Genomic DNA, 15,763 nt, shown 5'->3' on the forward strand with positions numbered 1-15,763 from the left:
GTAGTATCTAGGACCCCCTCCCCCCAACATGGGCCTATTGTGCTAGGTGCTGTGCAACCTCAGAACAACAAGTCCTTGTGCAGTCATTTACACCTGTGCACAGTGAATATAAAATGTTACTGTCAGTGTGAATAGAGCGTTCTGGTTTGGTGGCATTTTACCACCGTTTTGCACAGTTGTCTGTGACTATACAAGGTTCCAGGCAGTGAAGAACAAGGCCTAATGGTCCAGATTCTCCCTCTGGTGTAAATCCTCAGTAGTTGCATTGACCTCATTGGACTTATTGTGGATTTACAATGGCCCAGCCGACAGCAAACTACAGCCCACTGTCTCTGGTCTCTGTCAAAAAAAAAATAGTTTCAAGTAATTTTAACTTCTAGGTCTTGAGCCCTGTAATGATCTCTGACCATCTAGCTAAAAAGCAAATACAAAGTAAGGTCTGTGTGTTCCACAGAATTTTATGGCTCTAAAACAAATTGTCCCTAGGGCTTAGCACAGTTAAACGCATTCTCTGCATTCAGACAGCACAACTGGGGAGTATCTTTCAGGAGCAGACATTGGTGAATGTGCTTTTGAACTTTTCAACTTACTGTACTGGTGTTGAGCAAAACAACTTAAGGTAATCAGCGGCTTGCAGACACAGACACAGAAGAGCACCATGCACACTTCTTCCTTGCCTACCAGATTCTGAACTGCCTTTTGTAGCAAGGTGAATGAGGTCATTTCTGTGTTGCTGATGGCCAACTGCCTCACTGTACTATGCAGCACAAAGGGGAGAGCAAAGGAGAGCAAAACCAAGGAGCAGACAGGCCCAAATCTGAATTTTCTCTGTCTTCATGGGTCTCAGCTTCCTTTTGGGAGGCAGAATTTCATTATGGGCCTCATCCTATAGCAACAACGGCTGCGGTGGGCGTATGCCTGAAGAAGAAATGCAGGCCGAGATCCTACGTTTCGAGCTGGTTGACATTTTTTGTTCAAAGGTTTTCTCAAGTAAACATGGTTCTTTTTTTATTTTTAATCAAAATTTCATTGGGAGAGACCCTGCTTTTGACTACATTTTTCTGGTTTTCCTCAAGAAACCAAACCCTGCACATTCTGGGTTTTTGATGAAAACCAGAAGAGTTGTGGAGAAAAACGTGGTCCAAAACAAAAAATGTCTTCAAACTTTTTCCAGGGGAGAGAACATTTTCTGACCAGCTCTACCTCAGATTCAGCCACCTCCCAGAGAGAGACAACAGTCCTGCTCACTGAACGGAGACCCTGAAACACTATGAAGTGTTTCAAAAACACTTTGGAATGTGTATCTTAGATACAATATCTGACTGATAACATCCATTTAGCTTGTTAAGTCAGTGGTTCCCGATGTGCATTTTGTTGTTGGTGCTCCCCTAGTGTTGGATTGGCAAATAGGGGCCTTTTCCTGTGCTGTTTCCTAGGACAGTTGCTGTCTCTTCTCCTTTGTTTCCATTATTTTTTCTCTCTTGTCCTATTCTGTTTCCATTTTCTCTTTTCCTTCTCATCTGTTTTTTCTTCTGTGATTTTTTTTTTAAATGTATGTATTTTTTTGGTGGGAGTGGCTTCCTATTCTTTTACTCTTTCCTGTTCTGACTTGAGTCTTGTTACCCCCTTCAGATTCCCCATTCACCTGAATGCTACATGCTGTTCTGGGTGGCTTGCAGTGGCACTTTGAAGCCATGCCACATGTGCTTCCATGGCTGAGCTGAGTGTTGCAGGAACAGAGATACTTGAGCTTGCAGCAGCTGACACTCGAGCTGCTCCCCTGGCTGGCTGCAATGCAGGAGCAAAGAGAGTAGGTAGGCAGGTTGAAAGGAATTGTCCATTGCGTATCCCTGCAGTCACAGCAGTAAGCTTACAGTAGGGTCTGAGGCAAGGAAACTGCATGCACGGAGTGAGGGCATATAATAGCTTTTCATTTTCAGCCCCTTGAGATTTGGATCACAAGATACCCTGCTTCTGGCTTTTCCAAACCTCATTTCATTGTAATCACAAATTATTATTGTGATGTGGACCATTCACCAACAAGGGGATTTCAACATGCTGTGATTCCACCTACAGCATATAGTATCAAAATTCAACCTATTATCCCTTTCTCATAGGAAAAAAGTATAAACCTGACCCATATTGAGTCCAGACCTTCCCGAGTCAACAAAGATGAGTATGAATTCTTCATAAACCTGGATAGGAGGAATACTCCTCTTCTCACAGATATCATCAAAACTTTGAGAAACGAAATCGGAGTGACTGTTCATGAGCTTTCACGTAAAAAGAAGAAAGATGCTGGTAAGAAAATATTGACTATAAAATTGTGTTATCTGCCTAAACCACTCAGCCTTTTTGAACTACTTCTATTCTCTTCAGTAAAGCAGTTTTCTGGTTGACCCCTGTATCTGTGTTTCCTTTTCCACCCTTTATAATCCTGTCTCCCATTCCAAAAAGTTGCAGACATGGTCATTTTCTGCAAATGAACAGTGCCCTTGCTGGTCAAATAGGCTATATTTTCATACACAGCTTTCAGCAATCTACCAAATTCATCTAGTGTTATCTTTTGCTCCTTACACACACAAACAATATGAAGAGACCACACGGGCACAGGTGAGTTCCCAATGACTGGTTTGCTAACGATACGCAAACATGCCAAGCCTAGCTACAGGCACACTGCCACTGTGACCACGGCCGGCTCCAGGCACCAGCGAAGGAAGCAGGAGCCTGGGGCGGCCAATAGAAAGGGGCGGCACTCTGTCCATTATTGGGACGGCACGTCTGTGTCTTTGGTGGCAATTCGGCAGCGGGTCCTTCACTTCCTCTCTTCCTCTTCGGCAGCCCTTCGGTGGCAGCTCAATCGGCGCTTGGGGCGGCAAAAAAGCTGGAGCTGGCCCTGGCTGTGATTGATTTCCAGTGGCTTCTAGAACACAGCAAGCACCACTGGATAACTCAAAAAGTATTTAAAGGGATATTACTCTATTTCGATAAACATTACCTAGATTCAAACTTGTTTTTTTTTTTAAATGATGGTCTTTGCTTGACATGCACAATGACTTTAGTCTTGCCAACCTCCAACAAGTTACCTAAAGCCCAGATTCAGCAAGTTACTTAAGCATATACCTAACTTTAAGTACATGAGTAATTCTATTGAAATCTATGGGACTATTCATGTGTTAAGCACATGATTCATTTTAAACTGCTTTGCTGGAGCAATGCCAGAGTACTCAGCACCTAATTGAATCGAGCCCTTAATGTGCATTTTTGGTAATGAATGCCATCTAGAGAAAGATTGTCTTTCATCTTCCTAAGGAGGGCTGGCTCCTGTAAGTCACTAAGGAGGGCTTTAGAACAGTGGCCTAGAGACATTTGCGACTGCATGCCCTTTATGCTCCCTTGATGAAGAACTTGCATCACTTTCCAAAGCTGCCGTGTCTTGCTCACCCTTACGGGGGAACAGTCAGGTGAAGACAGGCAATTTGTTAACATTGAAATAGGATAATGCAGATTGTTTGTTTGAATCCACAGCAGAGCCCTTCTTGGTCACCCTTCATAGTAAGGGTCCACTTAGAAATAAAGAGTTAACTACCATAAGAGGTGTTATGATTATCAGCATCTTACAGATATGAGTAGTTTGAGCTATGGTTGGTTTATAAATCCATCAGTAGAAGTTATGACAGATGCTTATAAGCTACCAGTTGAAATGTTGGACTCTATAACAATTGATTTACCAGTTCTTAAAACATCTGCTGGTCATTTATTAATTCTTTGTTAAATGGACCCTTTGTGCAAAGTGTGATCATATTCTCAATTGTGTTTAATGCATAAAAGTTGCTGATAAAGGACCAAGTAACAAAATAACGAATGAAGTGTTGATTGTCATGGCTAACACCAACACCCCTCATTGCCACCCCCAAAACACCCTAAATCTTGGTTAATAACAAACCAAATCCTGCAGCTCTTACTAAGGACTAAGGCCAATGAGGCACAGTCCAGCACTACGCTTGGTATGAAGCAATGTAACCTGTAGGGAAGTAGAGGAAGAAATTCTGCTTCAAGGAAGTAGATTTCTTCTCTGATTTCCCTGGCAGAGATCTATTACTGCACCCCTTCAGAGAGTGGAAATCATTCCCCCATCTCTTCCACACTGGTCCTTCTCTACAGGCTTATCAGCCTCCAATCTCTCTCCATCCCCTTCTGGAGCACTGTGCACTCCTTGGTGGATGGAGGGAGCAGGCTGTATCCTTCTTCAAGCTCTGGGGCAGCAGCTGTGTCTGACCCTTATGCCGGTTGGATGATGAGTGGGGAGGGGAGAGGAAGACTTCTTGTGCACTTCCTCCTCCACAGTGCACCTACGTAAGAGTCAGGCACAATCTTCCCCCTCATAGGCATAATCTTGCCCCCATAATCTCACTCAAATCTTTTGGGTCCAATCGCACCCCTCTCCCAACCCATGAAATCAGGGAGTTTTCTCTACCCATTTCAGGGGGAGCAGGCTCAACCCATCCTCACACAGGCAAAACTCCCAGTAATGTTGATGGGTAGTTTTGCCTTTTTAGGGAACTAGGGCATGATTCTGGGAGGTGCTGAGTACCCTCCGTTCTTCTTATTGAAGTCAGTGAGAGTTGAGAGTGCTCAGCACCTCACAGGATTGGGGCCTGGGTAAAGACATGGCCCAGAAGATTCATGTAAAGAAACCACGACACCCACTTTATTAATACCTAATACCTCTTCAGATACCAGGTGTGATTTTAATAGGATTTCAGCTAGGATTGTCTTCAAATGCTTTTGGTCTGGTTCTTCCTCTTCCTTCCTTGAAACAACATAAAAGGGCGTTAATATCTGCCCAAGATAAATCCTGGTAATCCTTTTACCATCTCCTTTGTGCTTGACCCATGACATTACATTTGGGGGAAAGAAACCTCCAGCAAATACTCTCTGAGGTCAGTTTCCTCCATTCAAGTGACAAGAGAGAAAGGGTTATGCCTGGGCAGGGAGCTATGAGCACTACTGTTGGGATTCCCTCTGAGACCTCTTTTCACTCAGCTTCCCAAGAACTCAGTTCGACTCCCGCCTTTGTCATTTGGGTATCTTTACTGGACACACAGCAGTGCTATGCTGAGCTGATCAGACTCGGATACAGGGTACATCACAGCTCCAAAGTTACACAGAAACTTCCTCCCTTTCTATACACTACACATCTCATTGCATTTACTATACATAGCAGCACACATTTTTGGATCGGCTTGGTTACTTTGCAGGAACCAATCTCTGTGCAGCATGCGCTGTCCACACTTTGACCACCATCGACTTCCTCTTTGCCTCCTCTCTATATTCTTAACTTCCCTTGTTATCTAGTTCATAGTAAACAGTCCCTGTGTGTGTGTTTTCCCTCTTATCTTAGTTGTCTCAGACATTCTGTCTTCTTAGCCTACTGACCTATTTACTTACTTTATTTAGCACAAACATTCTGTTTTCAACCTAATGATTATTTCCTTCCCTAATCTTCTCTTCCAAAAAAAGAGGCCTCCTTCCAGGAGTTAATTACTCCAGGCCAGGCCTCAGCTACACCTACTATCACAGATGTTCTCTCTTTGTCATGCGTCCTCTTTTGGTATTATATTTTCAGAAGAAAGCTACAGACCCTGGCAAGTCTTTGCTGAGCAGCAGTGATTAAAGGTTTTGTAGGCACTGATTCGAGCACAGGGTAGAGCTCAAAATGTCAACAACAAAAAGACCACAGGAGAAATCATGGTTCCATTGAAGTCAATGGCAAAAATCCTATTGATTTAATCAGGGCTAGGATTTCACTTAGTGTTTCCATGTTCATCAAAAGGTCTTCTTGAGCCAGGTTAATCTCTATTGACTTGAGAGCAGCAGAGATTAATTGGATCCCTTCTCATTGAAGGAATGACTGTTTTTGTTTGTTAGTGGAAGCAATTTATCATCAGAGAGAGAAAAGATCAAATGAATCATTTTATTTTTATTTCTTCTGTCCTTGATTCCCTTTTCAGTTTCAATAGTTGCCATTAGTGGAAGGGCCCACCATGAGCTTAAATCTCAGAAGGGTTGTGCTCTAAAAGTCAGACTAAGGCAGGGGTGCTGGAACAATTTGTATAGTGGGGGTGCTGAGAGCCATTGTATCAAACTGTAAACCCTGTATCTGATGGAAACCACTTCAAGCCAGGGGGTGTGGCAGCACCCCTAGTTCCAGCACCTACGGACTAAGGCTGCTTAGGGAGCAAAACATACACAGGTTCAGAGTGAAATGAGAGACCAAGCTGAAGACATAATGGTTGAATTTGTCCCTTAAACAAATATGACAGTGTTAATAAATAACTAGCATTGCCATGACAATGTCTACATTGACTTGCCCTTTAAAATCATCACTGATAAATCTTAACATTGGAATCTTAACATCAGAATCTACTGATGTTCGTTTTTTAAAAAATATAAAACTAAACAATATATCACCCCACACAGACAAACACACTAGCAAGCCAACCTCCCCTATGTTGTACGTGGACACAGGCCTTTTTCATTGCCAAGGAAAATATTCTCCTTGTGAGACACATCTGTGTCAAGAAAGAAGCAACTTACTTAAGCTAGGGCAATAGTACCAATTCCTTATCCACCATCTATAGATGGGATTTGATTTTTCTTTGCTAAGGATTATGGGTTCAGTTCATCTGTGCACTTTACATGAATCCAGTGCAGGGCCACAGGGGTAGCAAAGGGGGTTTTGTTATATTTCCCTATTTTGCTTCTTGGGGACCAATATGCCATCTAAGCTAGTAAAATTATCTTTCCTCAAGTGATCTAATTGTGACAGTCTGGGCTTTTTTTGGCTTGTGCTTAAATAGTTTTTGTTCATTTTGCCTGACGTTTGTTGAGTGTCGCTAGGACCTGGTCCAGCAAAGCACCTGAGCAATGAAGAGAAGGAAGAACCACAAGAATGATGTAAGGATTGGAAAACATGCTATACAGTGAGTACTCTATCTATTTAGGTCAGGTCTACACTTAAAAATTAGATAAATTTAGCTACATCACTCAGGGCTGTGAAAAATTTCGTGCCCTGAGTACCGTAATTAGGTCAACCTAACTCACTGTATAGACATGGCTAGGTTGATGGAAGGATTCTTGTGTCAGCCTAACTACTGCCTCTCAGAGAGGTGGATTTATTATATTGGACTGAATTTAAAAACTCCTTCTGTCAATGTAGGAAGCATCCAGTGGCTGGAGTGTAGACATAAGAGCATATTGAAGAAAAGGCCAAGAGGTGAATTGATCATAGTCTGTAAGTACAGGAAGAAGACCTTGGATCTTTAGAGGGGTCTTTAATCTAGCAGACGAAGGCATAACAAGATTGAATGGATGGAAGTTGAAACTAGGTGAATTCAAACTAGAAATAAGCTCACACTTTGAACAGTGAGGGTGATTATCAGTTGGAATGTGTAGTGGATTGACCATCACTTGAAATCTTTACATCAAGGCTGGATATATTCCTAAAAAAGTAAGTTCTAGTTCAACCACACGTTATTGGGATTGATGCATGAATCACTGAGTGAAATTCTATGGTCTGTGCTATGCCAGAGGTCAGACTAGATGGTTACAATGGTCCCTTCTGGCCTTAAAATCTATGAACCCTGTGCTTAACTTGAAGCATGTTTTGAGTGCTTTACTGGTCTGGGGCTTTAGTGTACTGATGATTTTTCATTTGGTCTCAGTTATCATTTTTACTCTTTTTTTTCCCCCCAAGCGCTCTTAATTGTAGGACAAAAGATATTATATTTCCCCTATTCGAGCAATGAATAAAAGATTTAGATCAATAATATAACTGTAGCTTAGCAAATGCTAGCAAAATGTCATCATTCTGAAGGTAACTTTAGCTCTTCACATGAGTGATGTGCTGAAGTGTTTCATCTGGTCAAATGCCTTTTGTGGAATTAGAGTTATTTGTTGCGAAAACACAGTGCATCTCTTCATGACTCTTTTGGGAAACAAGTTGAGTATTTGCAGACCCCTAGGAGCCGAGGAATAAAAGAATTAAATATTAGTCTATTTCAGTGGCGGGAAACAGAGACAATTTATTGCATTTCTGAGACCGGCTGGAGGCTGAGGTTCTGTAAGAGCCTTGTTTGCTAAACCCTGAGGCAGGCCAAAGCATTTGGATCTGTTTAAAAAGGTCTAAACCTGTGCCTCGAACAGCTATAAATTTAATAGACCTGGCTTTGACCCTCCTCACAATGGTCAGAATGTAGGAGCTCTGCAGAAACTCCTAACTGCTTCCGTTTTGTTGCCCCACATATAAATAGCTTATTAGCATCCTATTAAGCATTTGACCCCATGTTAATTTGGTCACCACTTGGGTGTCCAGTACATGCCTATAAATGCTGCTTTTTCACTTACAGACAAATCAATATTTATTACTGATCAGCCCATGTTCTCTCTTGAAGTCTTCACAGAGGCTCCCTGTTGCAACAGCTTGCTCTGGCAATTCATTAACCGCAGTGCAGACAGCCAGCATGTCTGGTTAACTAGACCCCACGAAAACATGTCAGCAAACAAAATATTTGACAAATCCATTGAGAACCTAATTTGATTTGATATTTTTAAACTGTTGCTAGCATTGTTGGGGAAGGTCTTTCTGAACTGCATTGCCAGACAATATCACCCAGCAGCTCTCTCCCATCACTAATTGCTCTGATTCCTACTGTATGTATAGGGCAAAGGGGCTAAATCCCATGCTGTGCTCAGCACCCTCAATTCCCATTGACTTGGATGCTGAGAACACTAAGCTCTCGACAGAAGATTCATAGGGCCCTGTTCAGCCTTCTGCTGCGGCCCCTTTGTACCAGTGAGGTCGGTGCCAATGGACCATACGGCAGGTATAAAGCCTCCCTCATTAGGGATTTCCCCTGCTACAGAGCCACTCCACCATCTCTGAGCTGAATCCACATGAGCCCCAGGCTCAGAGGGTGTTCTGAGGTGGGATGGTGGGGGTGGGGGTGGGGGTGGGGGGGAGGGATAACAGGAGGTGAGGTGAAGTTAGGCCAGAGGAGGGAGGGGAGTAGTGGAAGGTGGTGTGACTAGGGTGGACTTGTGTCCTGGTGATTCTGGGGCCACTGATGCAAGGGTACAAGTTTGGGGAGCCCTGAGGGCTGCTCTAATCTTCACAATGCTCCACACTGGCCACCCCAGCTGCTCAAATAAGGGAGAAACAAACCACCTCCCTTCTGTCCCTACATTGGTGCCAGCCAAGGAACAAATCTGCCCCACGGTTTGTAAATCACCCATTTGTCAAACACTTTGGTAATAAAAGTTTATTGGATATTATTTTTTGTCTAATTCAGCCACATTTGGAACAGAAATTATTTGAACCCAAACCTTTCTAGTTCAGAGGAATACCTCTTCCTCTTCAAAATCCCTTACAGACCATCCTCTCAGCACATGCTGAAATCCATCACAGGGCATAGCAGGCTTCACAGTCCCTAGTGGGCCTTCTGCTGTGTTCAGATCTGATGGGTTTTAGAGCTTCCCTGGGAATGGCAATATGTTGTGGCAATAATTAATAATGTACATGTAGCTTCACGGTAGCACTTTTCTCTCCCAAAATCTCAAAGCGCTTTACAGAGTGTTGTCACCCCCATTTTACAGATGGGGAAACTGAGGCATGGCAATGTGATTCACATGAAAGGTCACTGACAGAGCTGGGACCAGAACCCAAGTTTCCTGACCATAAAGCCACTAGCTTAGTTGCCTAGGCAATAGATGTAGAAGATGATGGCATCCTCCAGGGTTCTTGTATGAGGTTTGCCTTCTTTTAGTGTGTAGGCTGACAGTGACTTTTGTATCAAGTAAAAACAATATTTCATAACCAAGTCCCATTTGCTTACTTAATCTGAGGAGGTGGAGATTACTGACAGAAACTAGTTGAATATTTCTAAAGAAACAGTGGAGCTATGGATAAAAAATAAATCTATCCAGTCATGAAAGATTTTGATGCTACTTCTGCTGCCATCTAGTGACTAACTTCTTAGGTTTGATTAAAGTTAGTATCATGGGGCTCCAAAGAACGTTTCTTTCTGCAATACAAAGCCACATTCACTTTCATTAAAGGAAAAAAAAATGCTGCACTAAAAAGAGTCTGTTTTGATGTTTAGAAACTGTTTGCGGCAGGAATTCTAAAAGCACAAAGACAGTAGCACAACTCTCACATTAGTGTGCATAACACTGCCCTGGCACAGATGGACATGTCACGGAAGCATGCCACCCAGTAGTCATAAATGCAGACTGCTTTTTTGGGGCCTATGTGAAATGAGCTAGTGGTCTGACTCCAATTCTGATGTGCAAGTGTCCACATAAATGCCTTCTTTATTGTTCAGCAGAGAGACCACGGGCTGAATAGGCCTGGAGATGGAATGATCCTCTCATCCCTTAGGTGGTCTGTGCGGCTCATTTTTGGGGAACATAAGCGGGGCACTGTGGGAGGGATTGCACTGCAGCTGGCTGTGCACCCTGGAGGATTTATACAGGACTTCTCTTTCCAGAGCTGGTGGTGCAGAACTTTTCGGGCAGCTGAGATTAACTAAATACCAAAATGTTAAACAAAATAAAATTGATTCACTCAGCAGCAGTGTCCTCGTTAGGGCAGAAAGCAGGGCATGGGAAGCGTTTCAAGGCACTCGCTGGAGGAATGGTGCAGCTTTATGCAAGAAAGAGGCTAAATTCATATAAGTCACGGTGCAGTTCAGCTGGAAGAGAGAACACTGAGAGCACTTGGGCTTTAAACTCCGGGGCCCTCTGGGATGAGTGACCCCCATTGATATCAATGGCAGTGACTTGTACCCTACGTGAAGACAGTAAGGCGCATGAATGCAGAGTGTGAACCCCATGTGACATCCAAGATGAGAGCAGTGCTGTTGTCACCACAAGAGCTGTAATGACCCCTCTCCTATTATAGTAATTGCTCTCAAGAGATTTGGGTGCCATTTTTCCCTCACTGATGCAAATAAAAAGAAATGGAGCCTGATTCTCTATTGCCCTGCACCTCATGTAGTTCTCACACTCATGCAGTGTGAGTACGAGCTGGGTGCAAAAGACTCTGAAATCAGCGTTGGTAGCTTTTCACACCTACTGTGCGCTGATGCAAATGCATATGTGAGTCCCGGGGCAATGGACAATCAGACCTGTTCCTGCTGTTGGAAATGGCTCCTTATGCATTATCGCGATGTCCGCTAATTGATACAACACTAATCGGATGCATCAGAGTGCTGTTTAATTTGTATACTGCTTCACGTCTTAAGCCAGGCAAAGTGGCAGAGATTAGGAATTGGATGAGCCTTTCATGGAGCTGATTATTTCAACCTGCTGCAGGGTTTCTTGCCCCTTCCCCTGAAGCGGCTGATTCTGGCTACTGTCAGAGACAGAATACTAGACTAGATGGAACTTGAGTCTGATCCAGTCTGGTAATTCCTATGTTCTGATAATTCAAGAAATATCAACAATCAAGCAATAAATAATAACCATCACAAGCAAACGTAATGTCAGGAGCTGGATTTACTCCAGCTGCTTTGCATTGCTCCAACAATGCAAAACAGCCATAAACCCAACTTAACTGGCTCATGAAGCTGGGTTTACTGTTGCATTGCATCACTGGTGCAGTGCAACACTTCCGAAAAGTACCAGTGAATCTAGCCTGGTGTTTATCCTACTTTATATTTAGATCAAAGAAATGTAAGAGTTAGATGAGACCCCAAGATAAGCTAAAATGAAAAGAGGCTAATTTGTATTTTCTTTTCTTTTTTGTAGTACCATGGTTCCCGAGAACTATCCAGGACCTTGACAGATTTGCCAATCAGATCCTAAGCTATGGAGCTGAACTGGATGCAGACCACCCTGTAAGAAACAAGTCCTACCTTTAAACAAAGAACAACTTTATAGCAATTGGGATTCTCATGTACACATGTTTTATACCAGGGTAACTCTAGTGGTCCAGGGAGGCACAAAGGCAGTTCCCATAATTACGGTTGTTTGAGAGCCAGTCTCTGACATAAATTAGATCAGTCTGGAGGCTGCTCTAACTTATGCAAATGCCAGCAGCCCCAAGCATTATGGCAGCTGGGGATCTCCAGAGCACACAGTCATCACAGGCACACTCACTTTCTCCCAACTACACATATGCAAAGGATTCTGGGATGAGGTGTCTCGATGAACAATTTTTTGGCCACAGAAAGTTGACAATCACCATATTCCAGCATGGGGATGTTAAGAGCTTTTTTCCCCTTTTATAATGAACATATAGTTGGTTGACACCTACATATTATTTGTTGAATGCCAATATGGCATTTATGATGCAAGCCCCAATAAAAGAAGTGGTCCCTGCTGCAAGGGGCTTGCAATTTAAATAATGAAAGTGCATTTGTTTGTGCTAGTGAGCACATGAATCCTTAAGTGTTTTAAAGACTTTTCTTGATGCAAAAATACTTTCCATCCCCACCCCCTCCCAAACAACAACTTATTTTCATGTCAAAACACACCGAGTTACATGCAGCACAACAGAAATTGCTGCTATTAGTTTAATTGAGACAGGCTGATTATAAATAAATTACACGCAGTGTAGCAAAAATTGCTGCTATTAGTTTAATTGAGATGGAGTGATTAGTCATTCACTACCTATTGCTTAATTCAAAGTGCGTTGTGTATCATGTACAATGATTCATGATATTCAGTGCGGTCATATGAAAAACAGAATGAAAGAAGATACAATTACTTCAGCAAACTGAATCAATAGCCTTCTCATTTGTTGCACTGGCATACAAGCATGGCATAAAATGATGTTGTTCTTGAAGGCAAAAAAAAAGAAATAAAACTCAGGTATTGAAATGAATGAAGCAGCTCAGTTCTAGCTGGTAGAACTCATTAGTTAGTGATCAGTTTCCTCTATGTTCTCATAAAATCAAAGCACAACCAGGCATATGGTATAGAAAGAAAGGATAGTAGAATTTAGGAGGCAGCAAGGAGGAAAAACTAGGAGTCACTAAGTCGCTATCGTTTAGGTAGACGTGGGAGCTAAAATAGGATAAATGTTCTATGATACCATTCTATTCTATAACATATAACTTTTCAAATCACCTGACCCCTTTTTGTGTATAATACTTTGATCTAATACAACTATGTTGGATACCAGTTGTCCCCAGATCCAGTTTAAGCTTGTACTGTGCTGAGGTTAACCAAATTACCATTATTATTTGTATATTGGAGTAGTAGTTAGAGGTCTCAACTGAAACAGGGGTCCCATTGTGCTAAGCACTGTACATACATCTAGTGCGAGACAGTCCCTGCCCTGAAGAACTCACAGTCTAAATAGACAAGACAGAGAAAGGACGGGAGTATGCAGCATTGTAGCTGTGTCAGTCCCAGGATATGAGAGAGATGAGGGAGTGAGGGAATCCCCTTTATTCAACCCACTTCTGTTGGTGGGAGAGACAAGTTTTTGAGCTCCCGCAGAGCTCATCTTCAGGTGAGGTCTAATCCTCACTGGCTAGGTGAACCTTGTGAGAAATAAGTGTATAAGAGGTGAGATTTTTAGCTTGAATGTGTGGGGGAGCCATGCACCGGGGTGCACACCCCAAGTGTGGTAATGAGTGAAGCTCTACTCTTTGTGAGCCCCCGCTTGGCAGCGTGCGGAGAACGGGAGGGGGCAGGACATGAGTAAGGCTGGGAAATGGCTGCTATATGGATCCTCTTGTCTCTCTCCCCCACACCCTCTGGTGGGAGGATGTGAACAGCCTGCATGCACTTTCAGCAAAGCAGTCATTCAGCCTGGGAAGAAGCGGTCTTCCCTGCTTGCTCTTGTGCGCTTGGTGTCCACACTACGGGCTGGGATCTCAATTTTAGCCTAAGATCACTTTCCTGCTCCCTCTGAATTCAGTGTCAAAGCTCTCAGTGTCTTCAGGGGGAGCAGGATTAAGGCCTGAGCCCTGCATTGTTCCCACTAAGTGGGAGGAGTACATTTTAATTGTTTCCTCCTAGGGTTTCAAAGATCCTGTTTACCGGGCCCGCAGAAAGGAGTTTGCTGACATCGCCTACAACTACAGACAGTAAGTGTGCACCACACGGACAGGAGAGACACCGGTCACACAAGTGAATGCTTCCCAACCTGTCACTGCCCTTTCATCACGGCAACAACAAATTCTTGTCAGGGATTTCCTTTTTGCTGTTGGCCCCTTCTTTCTTGGCGTGTGTTTAAATCTTCCTGTAAATGCATTTATCCAAAATTACCGCAAAACAAAAGTAAATTGCTCAAGGCGGACATTCAAATGAGGACATGTCCCCCCCACCACACTCCAGCACCAAGCTTTGTTGTCTAATTGTACAACAGTATCACATGCTACTACAAAGACCTGAGCACTGAATAATGCAGCTTTTGGTATTCTCCATATTAAACAGTGGAGAGGGGGAGAGTGTATATAATTTACATTAAAGGAGCTGCACACACTATTAAAATAATGAATAACGTATGGTCCTCTTGTTAATCCAGTGCTTATTACTCTACTTTTATCATGTCTGATCCAGCTGCATTGAGCAATTTAGGTTCTCGTTTCACAAGCAAAATAAACGAATGGAGCAGATCCTCTTCTCTAGGATGGACTTCGTTTTGTTTTCTGCTTTTTATTTCTTTTTCTGTTCACGGTCAAATCTGAATGACAATAGGAACTAAAACTCTCCCCCAAAGTCATTCACGCTTTTATAGTATACCTAACGGGCCCAATCCTTGCAGTCAATGGTAAGTCTCTCTTTGACATCAAAGGATCAGATCATGTCTTTCATGATTTTTAAACCATTATTATTATTTGATTAATTTTACTTAAGGCCCCATGGTGCAGGCTGTTGTACAAGCACAGAACAGAAAGACAGTGCCTGCCCCAAAGAGCTTACAATCTAAGTTACAAGGCAAAAGATCCAACCTGACTGTTTAATTGCTTGAAAGGAGTCGAAGAAATCAGAGCGGAACCTGCTTGCTGGCTAGAAAGTTTGGGTAAGCCTCTATGGCCAGGTTCTGATCTTAGTTACAGAGGTGCATCCTCACTTACAGGAGTACGTAGAATTGTAGCCTTTGTAACTGAGAGCAGAATTTGTCCCTCACTTTGCAGACTTCAACCAAACTTTATACAAAAATAATAGAACAAGTATCAAGAATAACCATTACCAAACCAGAAACAAGTTAGGAGGATGAGACACCCCCGCCCCTCACAGTATTACTAAATTGTCCATATCGGGAGATAGACCAGACTGGGATTTTATGTGTTTACTTCGTATTCTATTCGGCGTTCATAAGCGCCATGCTTTTAAATAATAGAATAATAGAACAGTGACAAGATGGCAAAGAAATTTGGCTTTTTTGGATTCTTCACAAAGAGGAAGGGGTACCGTGTAGAACCCTCTGGCGCCACCCTGGGCCATCCATCCAGCCACCCAGTAGCCACACCCTCAGACCCTGAGCCCTGCAGAGATGCCCTGTTGCAGGTTCTGCAGAGGGGTGAGAAACTGCTATGGAGGCAGCTCAGTTCCCATCTGTGTAAAGAGGGGCAGATCCAGGCAGACGAGGATCCCCGGTGAACTTGGAGCTTGTTGGGGGTGATGGGAAAGTTGGGCCTTTGAAGGGTAACTATGAAATTCAGGTGCCATTACCTCTAAAAATCAGCTACAAGAAGGGGGACAGCCATGTAATGAGCAGATTCACACTCTCTTGTCCTCTTTT

The 15,763-nt window shown here is 43.0% G+C and overlaps 1 protein-coding gene across 1 annotated transcript in view; it reads left to right on the forward strand.

Moving 5' to 3' along the window:
- Positions 1-15,763, forward strand: part of PAH (phenylalanine hydroxylase) — a 58,315-nt gene that overhangs the window by 22,084 nt on the left and 20,468 nt on the right. Inside the window, exons 3-5 of the mRNA XM_044988006.1 lie at positions 2,118-2,301; positions 11,812-11,900; positions 14,035-14,102. Coding sequence (XP_044843941.1) covers positions 2,118-2,301; positions 11,812-11,900; positions 14,035-14,102 — 341 coding nt within the window. The remainder of the gene's footprint in view (positions 1-2,117; positions 2,302-11,811; positions 11,901-14,034; positions 14,103-15,763) is intronic.

The sequence above is a fragment of the Mauremys mutica genome, chromosome 1 (assembly GCF_020497125.1).
Source record: "Mauremys mutica isolate MM-2020 ecotype Southern chromosome 1, ASM2049712v1, whole genome shotgun sequence".
NCBI classification, from domain to species: Eukaryota; Metazoa; Chordata; order Testudines; family Geoemydidae; genus Mauremys; species Mauremys mutica.